The sequence below is a fragment of the Lineus longissimus genome, chromosome 6 (assembly GCF_910592395.1).
Source record: "Lineus longissimus chromosome 6, tnLinLong1.2, whole genome shotgun sequence".
Classification (NCBI taxonomy): domain Eukaryota; kingdom Metazoa; phylum Nemertea; class Pilidiophora; order Heteronemertea; family Lineidae; genus Lineus; species Lineus longissimus.
This window is the reverse complement of record NC_088313.1, coordinates 16,922,243-16,941,149: the sequence shown is the minus strand read 5'-3', so window position 1 is coordinate 16,941,149 and position 18,907 is coordinate 16,922,243. Positions and strand designations below refer to the sequence as shown.

Genomic DNA, 18,907 nt, shown 5'->3' with positions numbered 1-18,907 from the left:
CCCCCCCTCCCACCCTCCGGCAAGTAATGACTAACTCGAAAAGACAAGTCAGAAAGACAAGTCAGAAAAAAAATAGATGTCATATTTCTTGCACTCTATTTCCTACGTGGTTTTATTTTTATCACAGTTGACACACTTAACCCAGCAATGGCGAAAGATAACCATGTGGGACGAATCTATTATTATGATATGAAATGCCTCGACCCCATTTTCGTGTAAAGCTAGACAATCATGTATAAAATTTATCTACATGCGCGTATGCGCGCGCGTACATGCGTTAATCATTTTGTACGGCATTAATTTATAGACTGCGACACAAACATAAAAATGCACTCAGGATACAAAACTTCCTGGATGACCCCATTTTTCGTAATACATGTAGTGCGGGTCAGTAGGAGGGATGTAGGCATACTTGCAGGTCATTCTTTGAGAGCACTCCGCAAAATAACACACGGAATATCTATCCAGGTACATGTACTTTCATTTTTTTGTGCGACATTGATTGATTTTTTAATTTTCATGTTTAAAAACCTTTTAATTTTTAACAGAACTGTAAACTGTACTACCTACTGCGAATAATAGTGACTGCATTGGTCATATTCAAGGTCTTAGTAATGCGTACATCTATGGTACTAATAGGGTAATGGACAGTATAGGCGGCGGTGCTGCATTTTTTGGCGCTGGCTTTTATATAGCAAAGATAACAAAATAATCTGGAAAAGTTATCCCTCTGATCAGGGTAAAACTGGCGAAATGTGGTGAAAAACTAGCTAGGAACCTCATGCTCCACTACAAATTGGCTTTATTACCCGTATTGGTTTCAAACCTTTTCATCGACTTGAGGGGTTTTTTTCTTCAGGGAAATACTGTCAGATTGACGCAGGAGTAACTCAAACGTATGGCGGATCAAGATAAAGATATCGCCCAATGCCTTATAGACCAAGAGGCCGTGGGTGATCCGGAGATGCATGGCGGTGAACAGAATCGCGCGGCCAAGGAGGACAATAACACCGACCAGGAACAACAACAACATGACGAGGAAATCCCTGCAGGTGGCCAACCAGTAAATGGTGAATCTGAAAAGCCACCCCAAGTGGAATGGTTCCCACAAAATGTGTCCCCACTTTTAGAAAGTGAGTACGTCGACCTAGAGAAGAAGCATATGGCTGGTGTCAAATTTTCTCCATCCGAAGAGAAATACCTCTCACAGTACCTGCTGTACATGGACAGGAAGAAAAGGGTGAGAAACGATGACCGATGTAGTGTTGCAGAAACTGTGATCAAGTGCATTGATATGATTAAACAGGGATTACAGCATACCCAGTTTAGCGAGGGTGAAATTGTTGAATGTGGAAGCTTCTACGAGAACACGAAGGTCGGAGATCCCCACGAATTCGACTTTCAGTATATAATGCCATTGAACAACTATGATGCGCAGGTTGCACAAATGAGCAAGATTAAAGCTAAGCAGAGTAACTTGGAATCAAAGACGTTCTTCAAACTTTACGAAACCGAAAGTGGTAAGCATGAGGAAATCCTCGCAAAAGATCAACATGATGCCTTTAAATCCTCCATTGATGAAATCTTGAAGGATCTATTCAGAACAGACAAATCGATTATGACAAAGAAAGCTGGCCCAGCAGTCAAATTCGTCCTGAAGATTCCGTATGAGAATCAGAGGAATGGGACCAAGCCACAAACACATCGGAATGTTAAGGTCGACCTGACTATGGCTTACAATGTTAGCCCAAAGTCTTCGTTCTTCCACGAAGTTAAATTGCGCTCCTATGCGCAGTTTCTCCGTGACCAGGATCAGCTTCAGTGCCAGTTCATCCCGGCTCATGACTTCTGGAAGCTGTCGTTCACCAAGAATGAGAAGGAACTGATGAATAAGGTGTCGGCTGTCAACTATAAAGGTGTATGCTACAGGGCGATCAAGGTAATACTGTCATCTATCCTCCATTTCACAAGTAATCCCTGCGTGAAGCGTTTTCCACTTTACACGGCGCACATACGGATATGAGCCATTACGGACAGGGTGACAAGTTTTCTCTTTAGTCCACAAGGTCTATGTGCCTTATCGCCCTCAAGTAAAACCTATTCTAAATATGTGTGGTGATGCTGCATATGAAATCGAAAAGGTTTTTGGTGCATCCGCAAATTTCAGATCAACTGACTGAAAAGAGGCTGGAAAAAATAATATTTACTAGCTTGTGAATGACGAGAGTAGTTACTGGCTCATATTCTTTTTTCTAGAATTTGGTGACCATCAAGGGTGGCATTGAGGGCAAACAAAAAGGAAAAAAGGAAATTGTCCCCTGCTCCCGATTTTGAGAAATGGTTCGGAGAAGATCAGATAATGTATAATTGTTTGAAATATTATGCATTTCAGATTTTGAGAGATGCCGTAGACGTTCAGGATACGCTTGGTGACGGTATCCTTGCCTCCTACCCGATCAAAGTTACCCATATGAAGGAGACGCTGCACACGTACATCCAAGGAACCGATGCCAATGAATGGACAAAAGAAAAGGTCGGAAAGAACGTGATCAAGATAGCCAAGGCGGTAGACTATGACGGCCAGAACCACAAGATGCATGGTATCTTCGTTCGCGATGACAACATCATGGGCGAGTCGGATAAATCTTACTTGGAGAGTCGCCGCATCGTTGATGAATTGAAAAGCATCTCCACTAGTCATAAGCATTACGCTCTGGTAAACTGCGTCATCTGGTTGGTGTTGATGCTCGCTTCAACAGGGTTACTGGCAGCTGAGGCAGTCGCATGGGCGCAGACAGATTGGTCGGATCTAGAACGGAACTGCTTCAATCAGACAGATGGCGATCCGCCATTCCCGATGGACCTTCCATTTCTGTTCGTATTCTCCGTCCTAGCGTGGATCACCGCCCTGGCCAACATGGCCGGACTCTTCCTCGTCACCATAGTCACGCACAAATGGAGGAAGGACATCTTCAAAGTGCTTCCAAATCTCCGGTATGTCTATTTGCTGACGGGGATCGCCTCTTTGATTATCGCCATCTTCGACATCTTCTTGGTTATTGATTACTTTCGGGACGATACGTGTACACGTCTCGGGAATAGCACCGCTCTCCAAATTGTGGCTGGTGTCACCATGTTTATAACCCTCGTCCCCTATATCCTACTGATCATCTCCTGTATCAGTAGTACTGCCTACTACAGAGGAATGAAAAAGAATTCCTGTTCCGGATATGACGTCTTGTTCTTCGAGTTCCCGTTCTGCCGCGAGAGAATTGAGAAGTTGGAGGACGAAAAAGAAATAGCGGGCCTAAATGCGGAGGAGCAGAGACAAATGGAGTCTTTGGTCAGAAGATCATACCGTTTTGAACCTGTGGATACGTTTGGCGCATCAAGTACTGAATTAGAGTAATATAATCCTATTAGACTTTGAGCATTACTATTCGTCTGCCACAATATCTTTATGTAACAAGTGGCTAACACTTGATTTTGATTCGCTACTAGGAATACTTCGGCCTGTTTGAAAAACGCATGTAACCGGGGTAGATAGATATAAATGGCCACCGAGAAAAAGGCAGAAATGGTGTCAATGCGCATGCGTCCTAGCTCTTTGCGGAATCACCGCTGATCTTAAGAACAAAGAACTCTTTATTACCGAAAATACACATGCCATAAAAGATATATCATGTTGTAATTTTCATAGATAAATAGATAAAACCTGACATGCTTGAACCTAACTTCTGTGATTTAATGTGCATCTCGAGATGGAGTTCTAAATTCCCTATAGTATAAGCTCTATATTCGTTATATTTCTTTAGATATTGCCAATAAAGCAACATTTTAAAGTAAGATAAAATAGCACTAAAGGCTGAATAAAATCCACATGGCCTCTTTACAACAATGATAGTGAGTACTTGGAGATGTACTCGATGTTAACAAGGATAACTCTGATAACTGACTGGGAGATTTCAAATATGTTCTGGACTATAAGGAGGCCGGAGTCGACGAGATGTACATTGCCTATTTGTGTTACCTTATAGTTTAAATTGAACACTTTGCATCCTGTAAATTCGGTTTATTGAAGGGCGACATCTGTTGTCATCAATTGGGCGTAAAACTGCAGAAACATTGTCTATCGGAACCGAACTAGCAGATGATATCAAAGATATATAATTTCCATCCGTTATAGCTCCTGGCTTGCCAGAATATTTCCCAAAACCATTTATAACGTCTTTTTGTGTCAATGAGATCAAATAGTGTGTAATATAAACAAGGAAATACATGTATGTGCTGTGACGGGGTTAAATAGATTTCGATGTTTGACCGATCCTGTGCATTTTCGTGAGACGTTTTCAACGCTTTCCGAGATCTAGCGTTCATAGTGATTTGTTAAGAACTCCGAATAGTTATAATGCCCTTAAACTCATTGTTGAAAATTTCCACGCTACTGTATGCCGCAGAGACATAGGTCTCTTATCAGACTGAGTAGAAACGTCTTGATGCCTTCGACAGCAAATGCCTGCGCCGCATCCAGTCTGGTAAAACAACTCCCTGTGAGAGCTCGTGATATTTGGGCAGTCTATGGCGATGGTACGGGTATCTATAAACAGTTCGTATGACCCTGAAATTAATAATCATAAATAATTTCAAGTACGATTTCATGAGAAGTTATCTTGCTAATTTGGCCTGTTAGCCCTCAGAATCAAAAATATAAGGGACGGTATAGAAGACTGACTGGCGAAGCAGAAAAATCCATCTGAACCTTTGTGTACAAACGCACAATCCCAAATATGTAGAGCTAGCGCCTGAGACGCAAAAAATTATATTCCAAGATACACCCTAATCCTGGCGAGCAATCACCGCGGAGCGGACAGCAGCCCGAACACTGCGATACAGCTTGAGATTGCCCAAGCTGTTTAAAGGCACCATGTCCGTGCCATATACATTCTGTTCGGGCTAGGTTAGGCCTTTGTGCTGCCAGAAAATAACTGGCCCGTTTGGGTTGCAGAAATCCTTGAGGAAGCGATTAGTTTCTAGTCCTCTAAGGGAATAAGCCTAGTAACGCGACGAGATACGAGCTGTCCTACGTATAGGCATGCACGACATGCCTCTAAATCACCTAAACATACAAACAAACAACTCTGAAATGGCGTAAGTCAGACTCGTGACTATCCAAATCGCTGAGGCCGATTTGGAGAAAGATGACTAATGGGGCACTACGAGAATTAGCCAAGGATGGAAAGAATAGACTAGAGCTATCTATCACACGAACTAACTATACTAAAAATAATACTGTACGTAACTGAATGCGTCATTGCGCCCCGCCTCAATTAGGATACTAAAAACATGCGCGAGACATCCAGCCTGGTAAAACAACGCGCCTCCCTGTGAGATCTCGTGATATTTGGGCAGTCTATGGCGATGGCACGGGCATCTATAAACAGTTCGTATGACCCTGAAATTAATAATCATAAATAATTTCAAATACGATTTCATGAGAAGTTATCTTGCTAATTTGGCCTGTTGGCCCTCAGAATCTTTGTCAAAAATATAAGGGACGGTATAGAAGACTGACTGGCGAAGCAGAAAAATCCATCTGAACCTTTGCGTACAAACGCACAATCCCAAATAAATGTATGTAGAGCTAGCGCCTGAGACGCAAAAAAATATATTCCAAGATACACCCTAATCCTGCCGAGCAATCACCGCGGAGCGGACAGCAGCCCGAACACTGCGATACAGCTTGAGATTGCCCAAGCTGTTTAAAGGCACCATGTCCGTGCCATATACATTCTGTTCGGGCTAGGTTAGACCTTTGTGTTGCCAGAAAATAACTGGCCCGTTTGGGTTGCAGAAATCCTTGAGGAAGCGATTAGTTTCTAGTCCTCTAGGGAATAAGCCTAGTAACGCGACGAGATATGAGCTGTCCTACGTATAGGCATGCACGACATGCCTCTAAATCACCTAAACATACAAACAAACAACTCTGAAATGGCGTAAGTCAGACTCGTGACTATCCAAATCGCTGAGACCGATTTGGAGAAAGATGACGTCCGGCTCGAAGCTGCAGCCTTCGTCCGATAGCCTAGGACGACCTCGCAATCTCCACGGCGCCCCATCAATAAAGTACCAACTAATGACACAGTTGTCTAAATCTATTAAGTTGGGCCTAGGCTGGGTTGGCGCAATAGACGCAAAATCGGGGAGGGACGGCTGAGAGAAATCCCTGAGTCGGCGAACAAAGCTATGACCAGGTTTGGATTCTTTAATCAATACTTGCTATGACCGATGATGGCAACTTTTATCGGGACATTGGACGCCGCCATTGTCACAATACACAATGATGATATCTACAGTACTACTTGCGGCACAGTCACGCGGTATGCTTAAAGTGCAATATTTGTAGGAAAATACCTAATGGGGCACTACGAGAATTAGCCAAGGATGGAAAGAATAGACTAGAGCTATCTATCACACGAACTAACCATACTAAAAATAATACTGTACGTAACTGAATGCGTCATTGCGCCCCGCCTCAATTAGGATACTAAAAACATGCGCGAGACATCCGGCTGAGCGTCATACAATCACTTATGCCTCCCTTTTGTTATCATAAAAGGCATTTCTTGCATCGATTTCATTGCACGTTATCTACGATCACTGTTGTTTAAAAATCAAAATGGGACAGATGTTGGTTATCTTCGAAAAATAAATTTCTGCAGCTATTTAATTCGAATATTAGACAGATGATCGTTTTCTTTTTTATATATTTCATCATTGAGACTTTAATGATAGATTTGTATTTATGACTGTGTTTTTATAATTCTGGTAACATGCTACTATTGATGGTGGCAAAATGAAAATGAAATTTAAAAAAAAAACATGGTGTTGAGAAGTTTTGCAAAGTATCAAAAAATACATTATTTCAAATGTATCATTAATTCAAGAATTTAGTTTTAACTTAAAATAGAGTGTTAGGTATTTTGGCGACTAATTATCTTCATACTTTGTGCAAGGTTTCAATATTTTTATCATTTCAAATTACATGTATTACTTCCAGATAAATGATAGTTCAAATGTTTTTGGTCCACTCATTTTATATCAATTTTTTTTGTAAACATTAATAGAATTCGAAATTCATGAATAATGAGTTTGGATTCTGACCTTTCCTTCTTGTTTTCATATCTAAGGCTCAGTTTTTCAGATCTTAGTCTAATTAAAGAATCAACAGACTGGTAAACTGCGACATAGGTGAAAGTGAAAAAAGCTGAAAATGTGGCTGTATTAAATTTTTATCGGTATTTATTCGATATTATTAGCATTATTATCATTACTCTCATCATTATCATCACCACTATCTTTATTATTATCATTGTCATCATCACTATCATTGTCATAATAATTATTATCATCATTTAAAAGTTGATTAAAAAAGTTGCTTGATTATTTGGGAAAAGATTAATCTTGTGGACCAGGTTCATGCATTGGCAGCACTATTGGTACACGTCCTTTAAAAGGTTGGTGTTGGTATCGACTGTAGTTTTCAAACATTGAGCGGATGACATTTAAAACTATAATGATTTTTCTCAAGTGAGTCATCCAGACTGTTGCATACTACAATATATTTATAATTGTCATTATGTATTGTTTAAAGGTTGGAAAATAAATTGTCCATCAATATATTTTGAAAAACTGAAAAAAGTTGCAGAAAATACGCCAAAAAAGATCAATGATTTCGTTTTTTGTTTCTGTTAGTTATTGTTATTTACTTTGGGTGGCTGCTAATTCGTTATTTTCTATTTTTTTCAGACTGAGTAGAAATGTCTTGATGCTGTCGACTGCAAATGCCTGCGCGGCATCCGCATGGTAAAACCACGCGCCTCCCTGTGAGATCTCGCGATATTTGGGCGGTTGATCGCTCCGGCCAACGTTTCTTCTTTGGCGGCGACCGAATGCTGCGATTTTGCGAGTTCGTCAAGACATTGAAAAACGTGGCGACAATCAAATCGTGCGTCAGGAATTGCGACTTGAGACGAGGCTGGCGCATCCTTAAAGTACGGTGGTACAAACGGAACACAGAGATCAGGTGGATAACCAAACAATGACATGACTGTGTCCCTCCTACTGAATGGGCCCGCCTACGATGGTACGTGCATCTCTCAGTTCGTATGACCCTGAAAATAATAATAATGAATAATTTCAAGTACGATTTCTTGAGAAGTTATCTTAGAGCACTGTTGAGATTTCTAATTTGGCCTGTTGGCCTCAGAATCTTTGTCAAAAATATAAGGGACGGTTTAGAAGATTGACTGGCGAAGCAGAAAAATTCATCTGAACCTTTGTGTACAAACACACAATACCTATTATGCAGAGCTGGCGCCCGAGGCGCAAAAACTACATTCCGAGATATACCCTAATCCTGGCGAGCAATCACCGCGGAGCGGACAGCAGCCCGAATACTGCGATACAGCTTGAGATTGCCCAAGCTGTTTAAAGGCACCATGTCCGTGCCATATACATTCTGTTCGGGCTAGGTTAGGCCTTTGTGTTGACAGAAAATAACTGGCCCGTTTGGGTTGCAGAAATCCTTGAGGAAGCGATTAGTTTCTAGTCCTCTAGGGAATAAGCCAAGTAACGCGACGAGATACGAGCTGTCCTACGTATAGGCATGCACGACATGCCTCTAAATCACCTAAACATACAAACAAACAACTCTGAAATGGCGTAAGTCAGACTCGTGACTATCCAAATCGCTGAGACCGATTTGGAGAAAGATGACGTCCGGCTCGAAGCTGCAGCCTTCGTCCGATAGCCTAGGACGACCTCGCAATCTCCACGGCGCCCCATCAATAAAGTACCAACTAATGACACAGTTGTCTAAATCTATTAAGTTGGGCCAAGGCTGGGTTGGCGTAATAGACGCAAAATCGGGGAGGGACGGCTGAGAGAAATCCCTGAGTCGGCGAACATAGCTATGACCAGGATTGGATTCTTAAATCCATACTTGCTATGACCGATGATGGCAACTTTTATCGGGACATTGGACGCCGCCATTGTCACAATACACAATTATGATATCTACAGCACTACTTTCGGCACAGTCACGCGGTATGCATTAAAGTGCAATATTTGTAGGAAAATACCAAATGGGGCACTACGAGAATTAGCCAAGGATGGAAAGAATAGACTAGAGCTATCTATCACACGAAATAACTACACTAAAAATAATACTGTACGTAACTGAATGCGTCATTGCGCCCCGCCTCAATTAGGATACTAAAAACATGCGCGAGACATCCGGCTGAGCTTCATAAAATCAATTATGCCTCCCTTCTCTTATCATAAAGGGCATTTCTTGCATCGATTTCACTGCACGTTAACCAGATCACTGTTGTTTAAAAATCAAAATGGGACAGATGTTGGTTATCTTCGAAAAATAAATTTCTGCAGCTATTTAATTCGAATATTAGACAGATGATCGTTTTCTTTTTTATATATTTCATCATTGAGACTTTAATGATAGATTTGTATTTATGACTGTGTTTTTATAATTCTGGTAACATGCTACTATTGATGGTGGCAAAATGAAAATGAAATCTTTAAAAAAACATGGAGTTGAAAAGTTTTGCAAAGATAGCAAAATACATTATTTCAAATTTATCATTAATTCCAGTATTTAGTTTTAACTTACAACAGAGTGTCAGGCTTTTTGGCGACTAATTATCTTCATACTTTGTGCAAGGTTTCAATATTTTTATCATTTCAAATTATTACTTCCAGACAAATGATAGTTCAAATGTTTTTGGTCCACTCATTTTATATCAATTTCTTTTGTAAACATTAATAGAATTCGAAATTCATGAATAATGAGTTTGGATTCTGACATTTCCTTCTTGTTTTCATATCTAAGGCTCAGTTTTTCAGATCTTAGTCTAATTAAAGAAACCAACAGACTGGTAAAATGCGACATAGGTGAAAGTGAAAAAAGCTGAAAATGTGGCTGTATTAAATTTTTATCGGTATTTATTCGATATTATTAGCATTATTATCATTATTATCATCATTATCATCACCACTATCTTTATTATTATCATTGTCATCATCACTATCATTGTCATAATAATTATAATCATCATTTAAAAGTTGATTAAAAAAGTTGCTTGATTATTTGGGAAAAGATTAATCTTGTGGACCAGGTTCATGCATTGGCAGCACTATTGGTACACGTCCTTTAAAAGGTTGGTGTTGGTATCGACTGTAGTTTTCAAACATTGAGCGGATGACATTTAAAACTATAATGATTTTTCTCAAGTGAGTCATCCAGACTGTGGCATACTACAATATATTCATAATTGTCATTATGTGTTGTTGAAAATTTGGGAAATAAATTGTCCATCAATTTCTTTTGAGAAGTTTTAAAAAGTTGCAGAAAATACGCAAAAAAAGATTAATGATTTCGTTTTTTGTTTCTGTTAGTTATTATTGTTGACATTTGGGTGGCTGCTAATTCGTAATTTTTTATCGATTGCCTTGTGGTTAATCATTTTACACATTTTTTGCGGTAAAAAAATTTACAATTTGCAAAAATATATTTTGTAAACGCGGACGCTTTTGAAATTGGAACGACGACGGACGACGACGGACGACACGGACCACGGACCACGGACGACACGGACCACGGACCACGGACGACGACGAACAGACGACAGACGACAGCAGACGAAGATGCATGACAGACACTGCGCTCGAAAACATTACAGCCTTTGCAAAAAGAGTTAGACTTGTAGTCACAGAGAAATTTCGTTCAGATTTTCTAAACCTTATAAATGTTCAAAGAACTGATGTTTTTCAATACCGATCTTCGAGACAATGCAAATAAAACTTAAATGATATCTTGTTGCATAGCTTGAAAGGCAATATTGGTCAGTGGGTACACTTTAGTTGTTGATTCACGATTTAGCTATGATTGTATATTTGCTACATGGTATCATTTTAAAGACGATAAAAACATTATTCTTGGGGTATCGATTTTATCTTTGTTTTGGCCAGCAGTGACTTCCCCCGCCTGGTGAAAAAAAAGTCACTATCAACAATGAAACAATCGTGTCGACATATAGTCCAGGTAACCTCGACCCTATCCGACGCGCAGTGGAGGCTCGAGGAGGCCTCGTTGATTACCCGATGCGAGCCGTACATTTTCAGAGCATACAGTGGATGCACTGTCAATACTGAGCACTCTGGTATTCCTGGTTTTTCAATTGGCTCGAGGTTACCCATCTTCGTGAAAAACATGTGACCTGGCACCGGAAGCCGACGCCCCCAAATCTAGTTCATGACGAGTGAAATGCCGTCAAGTAGGCTACCAGCCTCTGTAATGAGTGAATGGGGAGACTGGTGAAAGAGTTTACAACATTATCGTGAACAAACATCACCAAATCACCTACATTACGAAGCATACCAAAGCACTGGCTGTGTTCTGATGCCGCGTATCGGCGGTTCCGTTAGCACGTCTAGGTTTGACACAGTGCAATAAATTAGATGCTGCACTATTCAACTTTTTCGATTGTAAAAAAGGCAATCATTGCATCACGGAATGTGGATTCTCTTTTAGAAATACACTGCACTGAGACTTTATTTGAGAAGTCCAGAACGGATTTCTTTAAAGTTGTTTCTCTAATCTAATTTTGAACCAAAAAGGACTCGGACCTGTACTTTTAAATCAACACTTCATTGTTATAAAATCGCCCATGGACCACGTGCTCAACTCGTCTTTAAATAGGGGTACGCCCTTCGTATTACAAGTCGTGAGTCAGGAAATAGTAATGCAGTCATACACATGCCGTACTGTAGTCATACACAATGCCGTACTGCAGTAATTATGCATGTATTTTCGCCGAAACTTGGTATCAATAGTAATCATATATTTGTCTAGACAACGACAATGTAATTTTTTTTAAATTTTAGTACGTATATAAGGTAAAATGGAGTTTTTGTAGCCCCGGTCTAATTGTAGCCCCTGGCAATGTTTTTGATTCATATTCCGGTAACCATGGAATTATTCAGCCAACCCAAGCATGGATATGAAAGAGGTGATTCTTGAGTATCACAACATAGTTTTGGATTATGGAACATGTTATGTAAGAGCTTTGGCTATAAGAAGTAAACAAATCAGCCACATGCACAAAAAAAGTTGGGATCGGACTTTTCACAAGTCTGAATTTTCCACACTTGCAGAGCAATTTGAAACTTGGTTCAGGTGATCAGTATTGAGTGTGGAGAATGTTGCTACAAATACCCCAACGTATTTGTAGCCCCTGACCACGAGTCTTGCATTGTCTCTCAGAAGCATTGTTTTAGATTAAGTGCCCTAAATTGCAGGCTGTAAAATTGGAAGAGGTGCCACTACAAGATGCAGGCTAATTTTAGTGAATCTGTCAGGAAATCTCTTGCGTAACCAAAGTTTCAAGTTTGAATTTCAAGTTCATAGCTTTATCGGTTAAGAAATGTGCCATAGTTACACTCGAACAGACAATTTACGCCATTTGACTTCTGAGACCTTGAAAATTAGGTCAAATCAAAAACCCGTATGATATGTGATGTATCCTTACTAGGAGAACCTACCATAAAAATGTTATCGAAAACGAGTCACTCATCAGAGAGATATCACACTTTCTAGGTTTCCACTTCTGGCCCCCTGGTGGCCAAGTCAAGAATAAGATAGGACCGAAATTCATTGTCAGAGGTCACCTGACCTGGGTGGGTGAGGGGGGGAGGGGGTGTCCTGTGTACAAAGTCTCAAGTTCATAGCCCCAGCGGTTAAGAAACGTGCCACTGTTTTTGAAACAGGATACGACGACGACGACGACGACGACGGACGACGACGACGGACGACGACGACGACGACGGCCGACGACGACGGCCGACGACGACGGACGACGGACGACGGACGACGGACACTGCGGTGTTGTATAGACTCCCCTACGGCGAGCCAAAAAGGGGCTACAATTACCCCATTTTACCTTACATGTACGCAATTGGAAATTATCAAATTCAATTTTTATGGCAAATTTTAGAGTAAAAATGAACGGCGTAGAGCCTTTAGAGCTTGTTGAGCTTTATACTATCGCTCTACGAATTCAAAACTTAAAACCTACTCACCGAAATATCTTGGATTCATTTCCAAATTGCGCCACGATCCAATATCTTGATGTGGGCCGTTGAAGTCAAGATCACAGACACAGGTAATACTAAGGAGAATGCTAGTACAAGTACAGTGTCCACAGCGATAGTGATCTACACAACTTCACGAAAGTTAACTCAGTACAAGATATCACAAATCCACAATATATAATTCCTTTCTCCGCAATTCAAGTCGCCTATCATTACACAATTGATTATCAATGATCCTGACAAAAAACACAATTTCGTCCGAGAAAAAAATCGAAAATAAACAGTAACGTGGTATTTAACGAAGTAGGTCATGAAACCTTAGCCTTAAAAAACCATACTGATCTGTATCATCAGGCATGCATCAGGACCAATACTATGGACTTGTCTCAACTCAGTGGCTACCGGCCCGGGTCTGCACTGCAGTATCGTCTATGAACCAGATTGACCTGTATGCGCGCCCAGCGTCTATAAATAGACGCAAAAGTTGAGAGAAACTAGTTACGATACGCGGGGTAGTTGTAAAACAAGTAGCAAAAACGCACAAACGAAACACAGAAACGAAACAGAACAGTTTCATAAAACCTTGATATCGAAGTGCACACAAGGTGGTGCCTCAATGAGATTGTTCATGTGACCATGGGTGAAGTGCTTTGAGGCCATTATTCAGTCTTCCGAGGTCAGATGGTGGTGTAGTGCTTTGGTCATGTGTGCGATTCTTACAACTGTCTATTGAGATGGGGAAGTGATCGGTCATGGGTTCAATTTTGGAAATGGGGGCTTAGCGCTCGTTCATGGGTTGAAGTGTAGGGCTCGCTTTTACATTGCTTACGCAGTGAACGGCTGTAAATTGCAGCCCGAGACAAAGAACGACACCACCATCTCAAGAATTCAATCAGTGCGCTCTACACAATTTCAAAAGACATGCTGTGAGAATCGAACCCCATATCCAAAGCACCATGCACCCCACCATCTCGTATGAACCATGGCCCTATGGCTACCGCAATGTTTGCAAATCATTCCAAGGCTTATGGAAACCTATTCCGTTTCGTTTCTATATTTTTGCGTTTCTGTAATTTGTTTCTGCGTTTCTGCATCTTCTTTCAAAACTACCCGTCCATGGAGCGTTCCAAGAAATTACTCAACTTCGCCCATGTCGTCGCCCAAATTCGACCAAGCTGTATTTCAAATCTTGTATTAATCCTGAAACGACAAAGGACACCGCACAAATAAGAGGGTTTAGTTTGAGTCGTAATCCAATAATTTAACTGCGTGCGGACTTCAATTTTGGGTCTTATGGGGTTTGAACTTGCACCTGACATCAGTTCAGTTGACCAAGAAATAAAGTAGGCCTGCATGTATATTTACAAAATCGATATCGGAAGTCCACGTCATATCCCCCGCCATCTCAAAAGTGTCATCGTGATTTGCCATGGTTGGGAAGTAACCTTGTTACAAAGCAGGCAATTACCCTGAAAAAAGATTATTCTTGTCTTAGGCAAAAAGTACGGCAGCAGATTAGTGCCATAAAAAATAAAATATTATCTCGTTATTACGAGATCTTTTCTCGTTATTACGCGATGTTATCTCGTTATTACGAGATCTTTTCTCGTTATTACGCGATCTTTTCTCGTTATTACGCGATCTTTTCTCGTTATTACGAGATGTTATCTCGTTATTACGCGATGTTTTTCTCGTTATTTTCACCATTGTTCAGTCCAAGATTGAAATAGAACCGTACAAGAAGTTCCCTCATATTAGGCATGTTAGGACACGACGATGGTATATGGGTCTATAAAGTACGGACCTTTTTCGGCCCGCGCTTCATCCTGAGCTTTAATCCTCGATGTTGCGTGCACTTTCGCATCTCGTAATAACGAGAAAAGATCTCGTAATAACGAGAAAAGATCTCGTTATAACGAGAAATGATCTCGTAATAATGAGATAATATTTTATTTTTTATGGCACTAATCTGCTGCCGTACTAATCTGCTGCCGTAAAAAAGAATGTCCCGGAGACAATTTTACAGAGCTTTCAGCAGTTTTTTATTGTGTTTTTCCACATGAACTCAATGCAAGTAGAAAGACAGGCCCCATCCCTCACAGAAACAAGTCGGCCCGGCGTCCCTATATCACAGATGTTCCGAAATGTTTAGCACTAACTAGCAGGCTAGTTATTGTGCTCAAATCTGTTTAAAATACAATTTATATATATGATATAATCAAGGAGTCCATGAATACTCACTAAGAAAACAAATAATCCGAAAAAGTCCTTTGATTGGGTGATGACCAAGCCCTTAATGATTGCGGACAGTAACGCCCGATGTAAGTATAAAACCTGACAACTGGGTTATCACATCAATGTGAAGAGTGATTACTTCGACAAACAAATCAAGTTTGTTTTCGATGTGGAGTCAGCGGGGAACATGGGTACTAATAAACAGACAGTGAACCTCCGACAAACAAACCCAGTACTCTGGTAGCTAAGTCTGCCAATCTGGTGAAGGAAGATATTTGCGATAAGAAGAGCCTTATACGGAGTCCAGTGGATTTCTTTTAAATGGTGTAATATGGTCTCGCCTTCGGTCGTAGTTAAAAACCTGACAGCAGGGATTTGGGTCAAATGAAACTTTGGGCTTTGGTAAAACCTCGGACAGAAAGCTGTTTTGAGACCTGCTGCATCCTTGAAAAGTTTAAATCAAATTGGGTTGCCAGGTTTGGACACCGTATTTATTCACAGTGTTTATATATAAAAGGAAATTGGATCATATCCATTGATATACTGATAATTACATAAGTACATCAGTTAGTGCATCCAGAATCTAAATGTCGAACTCAATATCCTTGAATCTGACACCAACCAGCCTATGGCACAATAAAGGCAATGACATTTAAGATGTTTCCCCATGAGCAAGGATGGGAACTTATACTTCAAACGATATTGTAAACACTCCACTTCAGACTTGAGGGCCTTTGATGTTTTTTGGCTGACGATCCCACGGCCTTTTATGGAACCAAAGACGCAGATGCTTAGCTATTACTAAGAAACAAACGCCCATATTCAACGTACAAGACGTATTCTCAGAGAGCAAGGACGAGGCTATATATTTTGTATCATATGAATACAAAAGAGCAATGATGTCGGAGTGTGTTGTCGGAGTGTGTTGCAGGTCTACACGGAATAAATGCATATGTTGGAGAAACGAACACATTTACTAGATTACAAACACCTTAACGTTACAATCTATTTCTTATTTGATTATATATTTCATATTGTTTTATGGAATTAGGATAAATAACTGGCATCAGAGAGGCGGCTGGATAAGGATGACTGCGATGAAGCAATATTCGATTTTGGTTTTCTTTAGCAGTATATTAATGTTGGTTTCTTCTGAAGGTAAGTTTCTCTTTGGAGTATTATTACTGGCTTTGGGGCATTGAGTAACCTAGTTTCGCGTTGGTGACTCAAATTAACATAGACACATTAAATTTGCCAAAATGTTTTGCCAAAAGATCTTTCTATGAGTCAAAGACACAATTTCCCTGGCCCGTAACAGGGATATTAATTTGAATCAGCATCGAGAGTATGTGAGATTCCAGCACCAGAACGCTCCTTGAGGACTGCAGAATATTTTAACAGAACGGGCAGATTTTACCCAAAAAAAGAAATGAGTTCAATTCAGTGTTGGCATCGCTTTCCTCTTCTCGAAGCTTCTTCGCGTTTTCCTGGGGGAAATGTCAACCCATCCATAATCTAAATTGGTGCATGCAAAAGGAAGAACAAAACGGAAATGGGCTGTGAGAGACTGATACAAAATGTGTATTTCATTGGGAACATATTTCGAAAAGTCTTATTCATAAGAATATTCATCAGCAAGGAACGATTCGTTGAAGAGGAAAAAAGGGACATCAGGTCGATCAGAGTCAAACGAACCGTGAAGGATTTTTCAAGGAAAGAAGTATTAGAAATGTATTGGTACAAAGACAACGTTCAAACCAGGCATCTTTGACTATGACGACAACACCAAGGCATGAAGAGCACGAAGAGTGGTAAAAGGCGAATTCGGTATGCGCACGCACACCAAATTGGCGTCCAAGTATAGCCCTCTATCACACTTCAAATCCGATATGAAGATAGGAAAGAATTATTGGAAATATATTGGTACAAAGACAACGTTCTAACCAGGCATCTTTGACCATGACGACGACACCAAGGCATGAAGAGCACGAAGAGTGGTAAAAGGCGAATTCGGTATGCGCACGCACACCAAATTGGCGTCCAAGTATAGCCCTCTATCACACTTCAAATCCGATATGAAGCTCTTCCCAAGTGTTTACAACTAAGCCATGTAGCCCTACACTTCTGGTCCTCAATTACTTGGAAGAGCTTGGTTGAAGTACCGATAGGTCTTGATACGAGCGGTTTACAAATTGTGGTAGGCGGTTTGACCTGGAACAGTTGTGCACATTGTATCCACGCTATATGTCTTAGCAAGTATAGAATATTCTTTTTCTGAATTGTTGACCGATGGCTTGTGTACACTCATGATTATCAAAAGGGGGTCGTTCAGGGACCTTTTTTGGCGCATGAGAAGTTTTTGTAAAAATAAAGAACAGTTATGATTCATGATTTTCGGTCGATAGACTCACAGAAAAACAAAGGTTTTTGAGCTGATGAAAAATCGTTAAAGGTTTTTCGGCCAACGCAATATGCACTCCATAGAGTTCGTTTGGTGAAATGAAATACTCCTGATGGTGTTTGAGATTCTGAAAAATCTCTAACAGTTCTTCACTTCGCTGAAAAACCTCTGCGGGATATATATATTTTTCGTTGGCCAAAAAGCATGACAGGTTTTTCAAAAGCTTTATGTCTGTGAGTGTCGGAGATGTGTAATCCGATGTTTCGTTTATAGTGTATGCTAATTCCCCTTTTCTTCTATTTTGACTACTGCAGAAGAGCATGACATATTTTCTCTTCTGTAGCAATACAATCAGAAAGATTCATTGTCACTTTCCACTACGAAAGCATGTTGTCACTGATGTACCTCGTGTTCGCCTCTTTTTTTATCAAGTTGGTCAGGCCACTACCGTCGAAATACCCAAGTTGGTGATATTCATTCGTGGATCATGGGTCAGCGACGAATTGATCAATAAGAGTTGTGGAACCAAGCTCTTCGATGCCTGGAAGCCGACGTTTGTGACTGTAGCTACAAGCACGTGAGTATGCCTGTAGCAGGACCTAACACTTTAAAGGTCCCCGTAGCGAGAGGGGGTAGGGGTGTGTTCATATATATTGTAATGCATGTGCATATTCTCTTGCCTTTTGAGGCCAAATATAGACAAAGTATTATTGACAAGCAATGAAATTATTTGGATCATTGAGGTCTTTAACTGCAAACAAGCGATATTGAAAGAAATTCCATGTAGTCACCGCCACAGTATCACAACAATCCAGAAAGTTTATCCATGGAAGTATCTGCAACTGCTCCTCAATAAGATACCCCGCATAAGTCGTTACCAGAGATTTGCCTACGAGTGATGTTTCAGGTCCAATCTTCAAAGATTCTGTACGGACAAAGGTCTTGCTGTGACTGTATCATGGATTACCCCGCCCGCCAACACACAGTTCCGGCTGGTTCAGGCCTGGGTAAATATGTTTATTACAAATCCACCAGTCAAATTAACACATCTTTTTTAGATATTAGGTACATGTAAGCTCACCAAAAAAACTGTATATAAAAGAA

At 40.5% G+C, this 18,907-nt stretch overlaps 2 protein-coding genes across 2 annotated transcripts in view; one reads left to right on the top strand and one right to left on the bottom strand.

The window, feature by feature from the left end:
* Nucleotides 1–13,350, bottom strand: part of LOC135488941 (sodium- and chloride-dependent glycine transporter 1-like) — a 234,830-nt gene extending 221,480 nt beyond the window's left edge. The window contains exon 1 of the mRNA XM_064773925.1: nucleotides 13,156–13,350. The gene's annotated coding sequence lies outside the window, so the exon portion shown is untranslated. The remainder of the gene's footprint in view (nucleotides 1–13,155) is intronic.
* LOC135489631 (uncharacterized) lies at nucleotides 237–4,602 on the top strand. The gene is made up of 3 exons (XM_064775066.1): nucleotides 237–468; nucleotides 860–1,939; nucleotides 2,393–4,602. Exons 2-3 carry the CDS (start codon nucleotides 899–901, stop codon nucleotides 3,407–3,409), a joined length of 2,058 nt encoding a protein of 685 aa, XP_064631136.1. The 5' UTR covers nucleotides 237–468; nucleotides 860–898; the 3' UTR covers nucleotides 3,410–4,602.
* Nucleotides 13,351–18,907: the final 5,557 nt, after the last annotated feature.